This window comes from Phacochoerus africanus, chromosome 9 (genome assembly GCF_016906955.1).
Source record: "Phacochoerus africanus isolate WHEZ1 chromosome 9, ROS_Pafr_v1, whole genome shotgun sequence".
Classification (NCBI taxonomy): domain Eukaryota; kingdom Metazoa; phylum Chordata; class Mammalia; order Artiodactyla; family Suidae; genus Phacochoerus; species Phacochoerus africanus.
In genome coordinates this window covers 73,932,380-73,948,689 of record NC_062552.1, presented here as the reverse complement: position 1 = coordinate 73,948,689, position 16,310 = coordinate 73,932,380, and the positions used below count along the sequence as shown (strand labels likewise).

The 16,310-nt window shown below is 32.8% G+C and overlaps 1 protein-coding gene across 1 annotated transcript in view; it reads right to left on the bottom strand.

The window, feature by feature from the left end:
- The window catches only part of NOVA1 (NOVA alternative splicing regulator 1), a 154,347-nt gene extending 138,459 nt beyond the window's left edge, over positions 1 to 15,888 (bottom strand). The window contains exons 1-2 of the mRNA XM_047796325.1: positions 15,418 to 15,888; positions 13,546 to 13,689 (exon numbers count right to left, since the gene is read on the bottom strand). Coding sequence (XP_047652281.1) covers positions 13,546 to 13,689; positions 15,418 to 15,553 — 280 coding nt within the window. The 5' untranslated portion in view covers positions 15,554 to 15,888. The remainder of the gene's footprint in view (positions 1 to 13,545; positions 13,690 to 15,417) is intronic.
- Positions 15,889 to 16,310: the final 422 nt, after the last annotated feature.

Genomic DNA, 16,310 nt, shown 5'->3' with positions numbered 1-16,310 from the left:
TTAAAGAGGTCTGGTCAGTACAGAAAACTTGTTTTGATATTTCCATTCACTGAAGGACACAGTTTTGCTTTCATTGGCAAAAATGAAATTGTGGGATTTCCATATGAATAGGAAAAATTACTAACCCATCAAAAATAGCTAATTATTTTCCCAGTAATGGACTAAACATGGCGGCTAGGTGAATCTTACCTAAATTGTGAATACTGTATTTTTGGAGGCAAATTTATAAGCAGTCTCAAGTAATGAGCTACAGAATAACAGTAAACAGGTTCATCATTAACTTGCTATGTCACAAATCATTTTTTCTTTTTTTTTTTAACTTTCAATGTCTTATTTTCCTCACCTGTAAAACAGATATAAAAATTCTAGCTTATACTGATATTTTAAGTGTAGAGATGTAAGATTTAATTAAGGTACAATTAATAAACTACTTTTAAGTACTGCTAACTTTTATTAAGTTCTAGTTATCTAGTTTTACATTTTTAAAAATGTAAGACTATCACCTTTCCCATTAATGGTGACAAAGATAGTTTAAATAGGCCTGTAAAGAAATTCAGACCGTGGTTCTTTAAAAGATACTGAATTTAGCTGACTATTACTTGAAACATTTCTTTTTTTTTTTTTTTTGTCTTTTGTCTTTGTTGTTGTTGTTGTTGTTGTTGTTGTTGCTATTTCTTGGGCCGCTCCCACGGCATATGGAGGTTCCCAGGCTAGGGGTTGAATCAGAGCTGTAGCCACCGGCCTACGCCAGAGCCACAGCAATGCGGGATCCGAGCCGCGTCTGCAACCTACACCACAGCTCACGGCATCGCCGGATCGTTAACCCACTGAGCAAGGGCAGGGACCGAACCCGCAACCTCATGGTTCCTAGTCGGATTCGTTAACCAATGCGCCACGACGGGAACTCCTGAAACATTTCTTATACCCACAATTTCTTCAAAATTTTCTTCAAACAGAATTGTATTTCTTCTGCGTAAAGTAGTCAAATAATGTACATTGTCCTTACCTGTATTATTGATCCCTTTCATTTACCTAAATTATCTCCTTCACATTGAAGTTTCTACTTACATGTAATCTGCTGAATTATTTGAACGGCTTTCAGAAAAATTTTTTGTAATACAATTTCAAAGTTGAGTATTTTATCATAAGGGGGCAATATTTTCCTGCAATTTGCTTTAAATGGTTTTATAAATAGCATATAGACATAGGAAAAGCCTTGAGGTTCTAACATATACACACTTTCTAAAAATAAAAAACCATTTTCAATTCTATTTATTTTACTAAACCATTTGTTTATACCGAATATACTAGCACTATTAGTCAACAAAAATACAACATATATGATTATTATGTACATCATAATCATCTGTCAAACTATATACTACTAATTTTAAAAGTCTCATTAATTTTCACAAAATTTAGAGAGTAAGTTAGTTACTGAGAGAGATTCCAGGCAGATAATTTTAATGGCAAAAAGATTTTTTTCAAGGGCTGAAAACAAGGATTTACAAAGTAAAGGGTCTGTCAGCATTCTAAGTTCCCTAGCAAGTGACTATAAAAGTAGCAGCTTTTTACTGTAAAATTACTAATCTTAGTAATACACAACATTAAACATGTCATTGAGATATATGCCAACCTAAACTGCCACATATGGCATATCTAGCTTATTATCACAGTTTGTGTTTTCACATGTAGAGTCATTCTAGTTTTTAAATATGATGTCAAATACCAGTATAGCTAAAATGTGAGCTTTAGCTTTGAGGAACACACCTTTCCTTAAACAGCACAGGTACATACTTTTAGAAGAATCAACATCAAATATTACTTTAAAGAAAACGTGGCTAAAATTTTTCAGTTGAGAAAATACACGTAAATGTAAAATAGAATGTCATTTTAAAGGTAGAATCTGTAAAAGATGTTAATAAATTTAAATAAATGTCACTTTGAAACAAGTCACAAACTTAGTTTCTTCACAAATTTTCTCATAACTGTATTGGTTCTGTAATGTATGCAGTCCTTTTATCTAACTTATCCTGTTAAGAAGTCATGTTACTATACCATGATATGCATATCGATTTTAAGGCAATTAGGCTTTCTTTTTATATACAATTGGTGTTATTGAATTATGAACAGCACTTAAATAAAGATTATACAATGAATATTTTTATTTCAAATCCCCATCTGGTGCTTAATGTCACTTCAGCTGTTCAATTTTTGAATGTTTCTCTACACAACTAGCCAATAATTTCACAAATCAGTATAAATGCTAGATAGATTTTTTAATCTAATTTTCTAAATGGAAAAACAGTGCCATATTTTTCACAGTCACTTTTTTAAATTCATCTGGATTTGATAGATTATCAATTAAGACTAATTCTTATATGAAATAAATATCAGTGATGGAGAATTCTGCTAAATCTCAACAATCAACTGAAATTCCAAATAAAATAATTACACAACAGAGAATCCACTAACATGAATAATGTTTCAATTTTCATTGATATAACACACACCAATGTCTCTCACATCAAAACTTTAGTGTCTGAACATCACCAAAAACTTAAAATTCACATATTAAAAATGTATATGCTGTGCAAATCATTAATTTTCTCAAATTTAAAATGAATGTATCTATTCGTATACCAAGAGAACTAGAAACTAGGCCTATATATTCATATAATTTAAGAAATGAGAAAATTTTATCAAATATATGAATCTAAACAGTTATTCATTAAAGTCACTAACTTTATTTTTGTGTTGGTTTGCTTTTTTTTTTTCAGTGACTATCTTTAAAGGCACCTGTGTAATCAACAGGTTGAAAATGTCAACATATGTCGAAAGCAGATTTCTATCTCCAGAGCTTTCCTTCACTGACATTCGTCAATCACGAGGTCCTAAATTTTTTTTTTCTAACCTTTGGCACATAGTTGCTTAATAAAAGATAGCTTTCAGATTTATTAGCATTTCTTTTCTGTCTTGGTTACCTCCCCTTTCCCTTAGTCTTTTGCTTTCTTTCTAAACAAATTAGTCTTCCCTTTAAGTCTACTTATATAGCCAAAGGAGAAAGCCAGACTTCTAAATTTACCACTCAACTCTGCTTTTAGATAACTCAGACAATCCTTCTTCTAAAGTACAAATATCACCATTTACATTTATATAATACACATATTTTAATTACAGTATCACTGTCATTCATTTACAGACATAATAGATGCATTTTTCCTTAAAAATAGTTATTGCCAATAAATATCTTCAAAATGAATATTTTTCAATCAAACTTATTTCTTTTACATCTGCAATACATTTTCTCTTATCTGTACAGATATTGATAGTATCTCCCTACTCCTACCCTTTCCCTACAGCAATTCCACTTTTTATCCCAGTAGTACCAAACTACTTTACACCCTTGAATATACCAGGAATTTTTTTACATCTTTAAGGCTATATACATCGTCTCTGCTTCAAATGACCTTCCACTCTTGTCCACCAAGAAAATTAAAATTCAACACTCAAAACTCTGCTAGTGCCTCTTTGAAGTCTTCTTTGAGGTATACCCACTTCTCTCAAGATCTAGCCACTGACAGAAGCAGTTTCAACTTCTAGATGTAATTCTATCATTATAGAGTTATTAAGCTTTAATATAACCAGGTATTTATCTTTGTTATTTCTTATTGTTCTCTTGCTTGAGAGTAAGATCTTCAGAGAATGGTATTAGTTCTAACTCCAAAGGGAACAGATAAATGTCCATCAAAATGTTAAAAATCTGGCTATGGTGGCAAGAAAGGGCAGGGGAAGCAGCCAAGTCAAGAAATATTTAAAGTAATTCTCACTCTATTCTTCATCAGCTTTTGAAAAAATAAACTGAATTCATAAAAATGTAAGGGACCAATTATGAAACTAAGTATATTTATCTTATATTTAACCTTAGATGTTTCATTGGTTTATTGCAGCAAAAAATCAATGCGTTACTATGAGAAAAATAGTATTTCACGCATTTGTCTAAATTCTGTTTAAAAATATTTAAAAGACTTTAAAGAAGACCGAATTCAATAATTTTCCTAAAATTTTAATTTCAAATAAAGTATTCAAGTTAGTCAACCTCTAAGCATATGAATTACACTCTACTACACAGTTGATGTACTTTTTCCTTAGTAAACAAGAGAAATTAATAAACCATCTTCTAAAAGTCATAATATATTTATACATGTTAACTTACTATAGGTGAAGAAAAATACATTAAAATATATTAAAAGTAAAACATTCGCTAATCATATTTTTGATAATGTAACCTTACTTCAGTAATCTTTCATTTTCAATATATCTCATGAAAAGTCTTCAGCAGACTGTTCCCTACTGAACAAGTAGCCATGGGGCAATAAGTAAACTATAATGCGATATAACTATAAAGTCTTGTAATAATGATACTTTTTATTACTTTATTAATAAATAAAAATTAATTAAGCTCACATTTAAGACAGAGTATTTTAAAAGTGATCTCCATCTGGGAGATGATGGCTTTGAAGTACTCTCCATAATACTGGCTTTCAATTTTCTTCACACAGGCAAACATGCTAAGTAGAAAGCAAAACTACTCTTTGTTAAAACCCATATTTGTCTTAACACTTCTATGATTATTCCCTGTTTGAGTTTTGAATTCATTAGTTTACTTGTCCTACATACAGATTTTAGACACACACACACATCCCAAAGTAAACCAGAAATATAATAAAAAACTAAAGATTAATTGCCTTCTACATCCATTGTATTGATATTACCCCCATTAAAGTAAACCAGAAATATAATTAAAAACTAAAGATTGCCTTCAACATCCATTACATTCACAGATGAAGCCTCAGACTGGTCAGTCATTCAATCACACATTCATTCATTTAAATATCAAATGGAATGATGTTTAAAACACTGGGCTGGCTATATATTGAACATACAGCAGGCAAGAAGGATGACATAAATTACTTCATACCAATGGAGCTTAATTCTATTATTCAATTGATGTAAGTAAAGACTATGACACAAGATTTTCTGTTTTAATTTAAAGCCATGAAGGAAAAACAACTTAAAAATCAAGTTAAGTACTTTTATAATTATGTTAGAAAGTAGTCCTTAAGCCTATAATGCAATGCAAAGAACATTAGAATTCTAATTAACTGAGAAGTGGACCAATTTAATGAAATGGATAGGAAAAAAAGAGAAAATAATGTTTTTAGATTAATAATTATTATATTATGTATCTTCATTTTTACTTAGATTGCCTTACAATTAGCCTCATGCTTATTTCTTAATTATAATATTTTGTCCTTTTAAAACCAACTGTCATGAATACCTAGCCAAACATGAAATTCTTAAGGAAATTTTTATGTCATAAAAATATAAAAAAATACATATATATCCCTGAAAACAGAATTTGACTTAGAAAGTCTACATTTTTTTAGCAAGTTCAATGCTCCATTGAACCAAAAATGAAGAAATTTTTAAAATGAGCCAAAAAAAAGGAAGAAAAAAAGAGAAAAAGAAGAAAAAATATATACTTTGCAAATGTAGGAAAGTAACAAAGCTCTAGAAACCAAATCACTCTGAAAACACTGCCATTTTCAAATAGTACAATTACAATAAATCAGAAAATGACCAGGCTATATTCCTGGCATTATAATCTATCATTAGAGAGAAGTGAACACTTATTTCCTCAGGGTCATATTCAAAAAAGAAAAAAAAAGGATAAAGAAAAATAAAAAGAGAGTGAAGTACCTACTAAAATTGTACCACAAATTCAGAAAACATATTTTAAAAGTTGCATGACAATTATTGGCATGTTATTCTTGGTATCTTTGTTTTTTCTACTGTTAGGTAGAGATTCTGGAAGAGATCATACCTAAGCTTCACTTCTTTTATCTAGTTCCACAATTACAAGATTTTTCCAATCCCTTTAAGTAAAATGAAAAAAAAAGCCTCTTCAATATTTCTAAGTGTCCTCACTAAGTCACTGACAGAGATGCCACGTCATGTAATGTAAAATTTTTTAAAACAAAACTTAAAGATGCAATAACAAAGCCTAACACTTTAGGGTAAAACACAGCCATATTTCTTTACCAAAAAAAAAATGCTTTGTAATAATTTTATATCATGATGACTATTCGACAGACATCTGGCCTACAGGAAGCATCTGATAAATACATATAATAATTAAAGAAAAACTTCCAGACAGATTTCATACTTAAGGATAAAAATAGGACTCTGTTTTTTTTTTTTTAAAAAGACTTTTGTGACTTAAAAAATTAGTCTTAAAAAAACTCTTCAAAACTTCAAAAGGTACACTGTTTCTCAAGAAAAGTAAGAAACACTATAGCCTAAAACTTTAAAATTACTGAGTTCAGAATAAAATTCATTGGACATTATAAATATGCTGAACATCAGTAAGACATAAAACAGGTCTTGAAATAAAAAAGAAAAACTTTAAGTATCAATTACTACATGAGTGTAAGGACGGTAAAAAAAAATGTATTATTTTCCACACCAAATAATCTTACCTGAATCATTTTGTTGTTAAAAAACTCAAGATACTGATTTCATTTTTCATCTGGTCCTGTCAACGATGCTATGACAGGTCCTGCAGGAAGCAGCAAAAGATCAATGATGGAGTGCAGATATTCAGTGTTTTCATGATCAAGTTTGTTATGGAAAAGGATATCCATATAGTGGTTTGAAACTTAGCAAATGTTGAAAATATCTCAAAAAGTTTGTCAGTGTATTTTTTTCAATGCTGTAGTCTTTAAAATGTTTATTTTTATTTAGTACTTCTTTAACAAAACTTTCTAAATGTGAAATTTTAAAGAATATTTTATATTAATGAGAATTAATAGGAAAACAACATTCCATGATGTCAAAAATGAAAAATCGTGATTGAAAAATGAAACATGTTTAAAAGTGAGGGAATGATTCTCTCTACTTCAAGAGATGATTATTTTAATCTTATTTCCCACAGTTACCATAATTACCAATAAATTACCAATTATTCATAACCTAATTAAGATAACATTTAAAACCTTTTTCTTACAAACTTCAGAATCAAGTAGTTATTGGCAACTCTGGTAAAAATTTCTTAAAGAAAAGTATATAGGATAAAAAACTTGCAAACTCCAAAACTTAATTACTTTGGGGTAACTGACAAGTTATATTCAATGGATATCAAAAAATTCAATTTAGTAAAACTAATAAAAAGTCACAATGATAAAACTGCTTCATTAAGACTCCAAATGATATTTTTAAAATTCTGAAAATCTTTTGAAATAGTATAGCACTTTGCCGGATTTAAAGACATTTTTACTGTAAGAACTATTTTTCATTCAAAGGCCAACTAATAAACAGGACTATGATAAGATATCTACATTAAATGGGAATACTATTAGAACATATGAGAAACTTCTATATGTGTCATGGAAGCATACTGTAAGTCAGTGAAATAGAAATGAAATTTAAAACAAAAGAAATAAATGACAGACTAATTATTTGTTTTTATTTAATCAAAATTTAATTTACTTGTTATAAATTATGGTAAAGAACCATTTCAACAGCACTCCTATATTAAGCTGAAACATCCTAAAAATATTTTTAACATGCTATGTCTGTCTTATTTGTTGGAACACTTCTAGACATTCAGCAAAGTTTGCCTGTCAAAGTCCCTAACATGTTAAAAAGATACAACTTAATTTTACTGATTATTTCTCCTATAAAGTAATAAATAAATGTTAATCTAAGACAATAATTTTTTAACAACTACAATGTAGTTTCATTTATTTCTACTCACTCATGATTTGAAAATGTACTTGTGGAATAACGAACTTTAAATACTTCTTACTTAAGATTATTTTCTTTTTATTTCTATACCTAAAGCCCCCATCTCCTTTCTATGTGGATTATATCAGATTCATAGAAATCATTTTAGTTTCAAATATTTCCATATAAAAAATGGACAAATCAATGCCATATCTTTAAAGAATAGAAAATGGGAATTTCACCAACCCAAATATCAGGAAGTACTGAAAAGCACTGCTTCATTTCTTGCGTGTTGCCTTTTATACCATGACACTTCAGTCTCTGAGGGTCACGTAATTAAGCTCCAAAGCAGCTGCAGTGCAATGTGAGACACACACTGTTGCGGTTCCCACCAGTCCAGTCCAATTACCTGTAGTATTCCAGCACTGGACAAGTGACAACCAACCTCTTCTCTCTAGTCACTTGCTCCCACTGGTCTACTGATAAATGTTAGAACAAACTAACCTCTTTTTGGAAAAGACTGCAAAGCTGAATGCACCTGCTGCAGGCTGCAATGATGAGTCCCAGAGAGATGTTTGTCAGTCAGATCTCTGCAGATGTTGTTTAACTTTATGCTAGAGCTGCATCCAAAGATGGAAATGAGATGGCAATCAAGCACAAATCTCCCACCCTCATCCCCCTAGTATTATTCTGAAAAGCTGCACTTGCTCATAAAAGTTATCCTTTAAAACAAAGCTCCACTAAAACTGGAAACAATTGAGACTAAACTCTGTGGTAAAAAAATTATTAACTAGGTGCTGAATTTCAGTTAACAAGTGGCATAGCTTTGTTCGATAAATATTTGTGACAGGTAAGAGCAAAAATTAATTCTCTTAAGCCAGAACAAAAAAGAACAGAACTATAAAAAGACATGTTTCTGACTGGTGGTTTGTTGCTCGGTTTTCAGTGATACCACATACTCCTCAGAGTTCCCAAGACACAGATCATTTTTCCTCTTTGTATATTATACAAAACATCTTTTTTACATAAATATTGAACTACTTCACCAATTGTATTCCCTATTTTAAAACTATTCCTAAAATCCTTTGGGGGTGATATTCGCAAGGCAGTGTTGTTATACCTACTATCTTACCCTGTAATGTTCACAAATTTTAAATGAGCTATTTTTCCCAAATCCAGAAGGCTTCAAATAGCAAAATTTCATTGTGCTATATAATTCATGACAACACCAACACTGTAAATTAATGATGTTCCATAACTTACTAAATCGATAATAGAAGATATTACATCAAGATGAAATAAAAAATCAAATGAAATGAATAGCTACGCTTTTTAACTCTAACTTAATCTAAAAATCTCATACCATAAAACATTTATTTTATGAGCAAGTATAAAGATTTTATCTTTTGTAAACTACAATTTTAACATACATTGTGCTAGGCCAATAACATTCTTTCACATGTTCAGATTTCACACTGTTTAAATTGAGAAATAAAGTATTAAAAATATGTAGCAAATTTTCAGGCAGATATTAACGTGTAAGTGAAAGCTTATTATGGTTCTTCCTACAATTGAGGATATGTAGAGAAAAAAATATAAAATAACAATAACAGTAGTATGACAAATATAAATATTACAACTTTAATATTTAAAGAAAAACACATATGTGTGAGCAACTCTCTGACAATACTAAAACCAAAGGTATAACACAGTATGATAAACATGCTATTAAATTTAACAATATTAGAAATTACACTGTATTTTCCATTTGTTATAATTTATTTACCTACCAATTTCACCTTAAAATATATACCAGTAATTTCTAAGATGCTTTGCATTTTAGATCAAAGCAAAGAGTATAGACTGCAACTTTTAGAAGCTATAACAAAAGTATTCACACTGTACTATCAATACGATAATAATCTTGCTTCCACAACATAAACAAATAAGTAATTTATTTTAAACTTCATCAACTCTTCTGATTTTCAAAAGAATCGTCATTCTTGTACAATCCCAATCCTAAAGGTTAAATTGGCCACTGAATTTTCCCCATGTCAAAATCAGCGCAGTGTGGGGTATTCTCCCTTCACTAAAAGAAAATTTAACTTACATTCTGCTTTTTCATTATTTTTAAAGATTTCACATATAAATTAAATGGTTTGTGATTTTTTTTAAAAGCCTCATCTAATTTGGACAGTGATAAAAATTCAGATGCAATAAATCAAGGAATAATGAGTTTAAATTTTAACTTCAGGACCAAAAAAGGAAATAATTTACACTAAATATGATCCAGTTTTACAGCCACAAATATGAAAACAGTTTAAAATAACACACAAATATATGCCAAGATTATAGTGAAGAATTCCTATTTGATATAATGAATATTTCCAGTATCATATAGTGGAATAAATAGGTACACTATGAAGTGTTCTAAAATCTAAGGCATAAGAAAATATTTATTTTATATATTCTTTACTATTCCCAATGAATAATGTATTTGATAATTTTTTCCACATACCTGAACTATTCATTAATTAATTTTAACAGATAAAATAAATCCATGTATTAATAAAAGCTAAAAGACATCTTCAGGTGCCAAATAAAGGAATAAAATGATACTATCCCACTGTCATCCTGAAAATGCATACAGTAATATATTTCCCAAAATGAGAAAGCTGTTTTTCGCTACAAGGCAACAACTTTAGGCAACCTAATTGAAAAAGGCTATATACATTAATAATATTAAGTTGCTTTAATTAAGTAAGAATAAAAGGTATATTCATAAACCACAGGGAATAAGTTAGTATTTTGTAAGGTTTCAATTTTCAGTAATAGAAAAATGAGTTACACATCATAGCAAAAAGTAAAATGAACCTACCTGTAGATCTTTTTTTCTGACTATAGTAATTGAAAAAGGCTCTTTACAATCCTTACCTTACAATTTCCCCAAATTATTTTATTTAATATATGACATGCTAAAATGTACAATGCAATATTCAGTTCTACAAATTCTAAATCATATAAATTAATACGCAAAAAATATTTTCTTCTTTTCAACCATAAATATTCAAAAACTACTCAGAAAAGCAAGGTTGCTTAAGATATTTTAAATATTCAAACAACAAAAAAAGGAAAACAGTATGGTAAATACGAGATTATATTGGCTATAAAAAAAACAATGCACGTATTATTTGAGTTGAAACTTATTAAAGTGTGCCTGTACTCTGCATTATATATCCTGAAGAAAGTTTTTCCCAAATACACGAGTATTTTAAGTAAACCTTCCAAAAACAAGTCTATTCTGTTTCAAAATTTAGGTAATCCGAGAAAATCCATTAAATTACAACTAAAGTTCACTTTTCCCCAAATACTGTCCTACAAATAAGAAACAAACAAAAAAAATGCTTCATGAAATAAACATCGGGCATACTCATTCTAGTGGAATATAAGAGTCATAATTACATACATGAACACAAAATAGGGCTTCTGAATTATGTCATAATCCTATAAGAAAAACCTTATAACTAGACAATGTAAATCACAGTTTTTTAATTCAGTTAATTTGAGATGAGCAAGCTAAGTATCCATTAAGTACATTTGAGTAAGAGAAGTTCAAAGTAGCTCAGAGACTATTACAGTGAGGAATACCAGGACCTTAAATACTTTCACAGGCCTGTGGTCAAGTATGAATAGAAAGACTTAAAGTCTATCAGAAGAACAGAGACGTATTCTGTCTGAACAGGTAATAACATAGTTAAAACAGTATTTAAATATGAAGTATTCAGAATTATTAAAGCTTCTTATAAATTACAGGGCTTTATTTTATCCTTAAAACTGACACCATAGTGTATGATTGGTTTCCACCTGTTAGAGGCAGAGTATAAGACTTCTTTTATCCAGACATTTCAACTCACATTTGATCAGGTTACGTCACTACACATACAAAATTTTACTCAACGCATTCCAGTTTTCCATTTTTTCCAACAGATATTCTTGCTCTATATGAATAACATGCCTCAGAACTATAAATAAAATAAGCAATTTCAATGTAATAAAAAATGCACAATTAAGTGCACTAAAAACAAAAGATCTAATTCTAGTTGTATCCTTTCCAACCCTCTGAAAACAAACTATATTCAAATGAAAAAGCATTTAATTTACTATTTGGAATATCCTTGATAAACACCAATTTTGTGTAACATCCCTGCACATCTGATACTATCTCATGTATAATGCAAAAAAGCTATTTCATTTTCAACTATTGACAGCGAATTTAATTTACCTTTGAAGCTCTTTTCCTAGAATTATAACGTTATTAATTCTGCAATCAAGCTCTTTTGAATGCTTTTATTTATACTAAGGATTTTCAAATTTCACATTGATTTTTTTCATCATAACATACCTTCAAAACATACAAATGTGAATATGTTAGCAAACTTTCTTAACGCATAAGGAAAGTTTCAGAGACAAGGAAAGCCATCTACCAAACTACACTCACAGGAAACAAACTTTCGAAGGACATCATATCTAATAGATTCCATCTTAGTTGAATAAATTTAATGTTTACCAAATACACACTTAATTATATAAGTAAATGATAGTTCCAACCATTCTAAAACCTTCTCATGTAGTATAATGGTCCATTTTCTACCGCCAAGCAATTGGCTATGAAAAAGAAATCCTCCAAATGTTTTTGCTTACATTCATGCCAGATGTCTTTGCTGTACTAAAGAACTCTTACTGAATTAGATCACTGAAAGCAAATCAGCTTTTCTTTTCTTCCAAGAAAAAAGGAAGCAGTATCAGTCCCCTCAGCACTGAATAAATATTTTTTTTATGCCAATAAAGATGAAATAACCAAAAAAATGGCAGAAGCTACATCTAGGTAAAAGCAAACCAATTAATGTTTTACTAGGATGTATACTATTCAATTAAGAGATTTTAAAAGTAAGCTTAAAATCCATATATTAAGTAGCAAAATGATTTTTTAAAAGAGAAAGAAAAATAGGCACAACTATAGAGCACTTGAAATTTTAAAAGCATACTGAAAAGTACAGAAAAAAATTATACCACCTAGGAAACTTGCCATATTCCAGTGGGCTACATTACCTATAGCACCGTACAAACTGTTAACATATTTTGATCAAATACACCTCTTAAGCAACACAAATTCTGAAGCATTATTTTACTTCTTACATAATAATATATTTCCTTGTCACAATTACATTAAAAACACAATATTTTAAAAATCTGAAGAGGCAGCAGTTGTCCTCTTTACTTCACTCCAGGGCCAACAAACAAAGCAATGAAGCAGAAAGAGGTACATAATGGATTTAGAAGTAAATGGTCCATTCTTTAAGAAGCCTTTCTACCCCCTCTTCTGAATTCACTCTAGACTAATTGTCATTACAATTATGTCTGAAAACTTCAGAAGAACCCTATCTCCTGATGCCAGCTGTCCAGGTTTCTATCTTTAAATTTTAGAGTTTTTTTCTCTAATTACAAAGAAGTATTTAGAAATATCAAAAGATTCATCTCAAAATTGGCCTAAATTATAAACACAGTATATTGATTATAGAAACAAGACATAATCAAGAGTGAAAACACTCTTAAAAATTTTCCACAAATACTCTAATACATCAAATATATAAATTATGTCTACACTATTAAGATTCTTTCAACACAGCACACAGCACAGGTAGATCTTTTCTTTCCTTCCTTGGGGATTTATCAAACAATCTTCATCATTGCACCTACCTGGGTAAAAATCTTTGGACTTAGACAGCTTGATGGTGGCTCCAGTTTCTTTTTGCAACTGAACAATTGTCTGTCCTCCCTTCCCAATTATGGATCCAGCAGCATAACTAGGTATGAGAACCTTTAGAAAATACTGGCCGTCTTCTGAAAAATGCAAGAAATATACTGCGTTAATAAGATAACTTAAAACTTTGTATTCCCCCTACCCTCAAGAAAGAAAAACATCAATTAATTGGGCATAACAGCTGTAGGAAATACGGGTTTTCTGGTTTTTGTTTTTTAAGAACAAAAGTGAGCCAATTACATTGAAAAATAAATATGTACGAAATGTTTCCCATTTTGTAGGATTTATACTTTCAAACTTGGAATCAAAAGCTAAACATGTTCTATTATTTTGCAGCACTGTAGAAACTGATGACTAAATTCCAGTTGTTATTCCAAACATGGAAGTCTTCCAATTCTATCTGTGGTTACTATGGTAAAACAAAATGAAATGACCATTTAACAAAAACTTCAGCGATTTATACCATGACAAACCTTCACTTAACATGTTGCAAAATGAATAAAGGACCGTAAATAGTGATGAGCTATATTCGTATGACATCTGCAAACACACGGGGACTACAATTAGCCACTGCCTATATCCTACTTAAAGTATGCAAAACAACCATTCTCCTACCAAATAATCCACCCAAACTGTAGGGTGTATTCCAAGCTTTCAATAACTGCCAGGAAATAACTCAAAGTGATGTGGACCGGCAAATCTAACTAATCCTGGTGTATTTCTTTAGCACTCCTTAGTCTACCATGATCTCGTTTAAGCTCATTAATTAAAGGACCTTAAGAAGAATTTTGCCAATACTAAAAAGCTTAGGAGTCATTTACATCAAATACACTTAAAAGTGACCAGATAATGTTCCTTCTCCAAAAGTACCACAATTATAAAAACGGAGGGAGTGGAGGAACCAAGAATGATTGAAATGAAATGTTTTAGAAAATAAAGCCAACTCCATAAACTTTAATTTCCGTCAAACTGATCATGTCTATTTAAAGAAACACCGCGGTAAATCCAGTTTCCTTATGTGAATGAACGTTCCAAATTTTTCGGGTGTGCCATTCGCAAGACCCCCATCCGTCTCTAATGTACATGCTGTAGATAAATTCACCTCTGCCTCGATGCATTGGGTGCATTGTTAAGATGACTCCAGTGCAAATGAAGAAGCGATACCGGTTCCGTTATAACTCATCTTCCCAGGAAGCGCAGGATGTTAACTAACAAGTCACAGTACCAGACACCCCCACCCTCGTATGCACACCCCTGAAGACAAATCAATGAGCTATTTGCACCGACAATATAAGTGCTGTAAGAGCATGCACTCATCAAGATTTTGCATACTACTTGTGGCCCAAAGCAAGGGGATGAAGAGAAAAACTCTCCGGTGCCCCAATCATTTGCTCTCCGCTACCCAAGTGCCATTTATTTATTTATTTTATCAGACTGTTAAATGCAGCGCGCATCTTCGGGCGGCCATCACCTCACTCGGGGTCATCCTCCTCCTCCTTAACGGACCCCCTTGCCCAGGTCTAGGATATTTAAATGGACAGCCTTTCGACCGATTAAATGGAAAGATAGATCTATTCCGAAAAACCGGTCGCCATTTTGATGAATGATAAACACAGAAATGGAAATGTGTAGAGGACGGCGAGGTGCGGGGCAGGTGCAGGGGAGGGGGCGCGAGGCAGGGCGCGGGAGCCGCCGGGTTCGGGCTAGAGGTGTCCGGGCCGCGGGAGGGAGGGAGGACGGCGGGAGGGAGGGAGGCAGGGGCGGGCGGCGGGGGATGGGGCCAGCGGGGAGGTGGAAGCGATACCCACCGCCCGTATTGGTCCTCTTGGTGCTGCCGGCTTCAGGGGGGGCTTCCAGCGGCCTTTTCCGCGAGTCCGGCGGGTCCAGGTCTATGGGAACCCCAGTGTGGGTCCCGTTCTGCTGGATGGGAGCTGCCGCCATCATGTTTGCAGTTCCTGCCGCTTCTACCGGGAGAAGGTTCTCCCTTTTGTTTTGGCTTTTTCTTTTCTTTTCTTTTTTTCTTTTTTTTTTTTTTTTTTTTTTTTTTTTGCTTTTGGGGTTTCTTAAGGTTGGTTTGTTTTTGTTTTTGTTTTTAATCGGATCAATAGAAATCTCTTTAGGAAAAAAAAGCAATGTTGCTGGTTTGTTCTCACTGGGGAGGGGGCAGGGCTGTGGAGCAGCTGCAGTGCAGTGTCAGAAAGGAGACAGGGGAATGGAGGGGGTGTGAGAGACGGAGGGTGAAAGAAGGAGAAGAAAGGAGAGAGGGGGAGAGAGTGGAGAAGGGAGAGGGGCGAGTGAATGAGCGGGAGGAGGGGAGCGGGGAGGACGGGCAGAGGGAGTGGGAAAGCGCTAGGGCTGGCGGGGCGCGGGGAGAAGCTGAGGAGGAGGGGAGAGTGAGGGAAAGAGTGAATGAGCAGGAGGAGGGGAAGGAGGTGGATGCGGAGAGAGGAGCGAGCGGCGGAGGAGGGCTAGAGCCGGGAAGGAGCGCGGCGGTCCCCGCGCCGCGCTAGCGCTGCGCTCACTCCCGCTGCTGGTGCTGCCGCCGCCGCCGCTGCCAGAGCGGTTCTGCCGTTGCCTGGGCTGCTTGGCGCTGCTGCTGCTGCTGCCGCCCGGTCTCGCTCATTATTTCTCCCGCTTTGGGGGAGGGGGGGTAACGGGGAGGGAGGGGGATGGCTACGAGGGGAGGGTAGTGAGGGGTTGA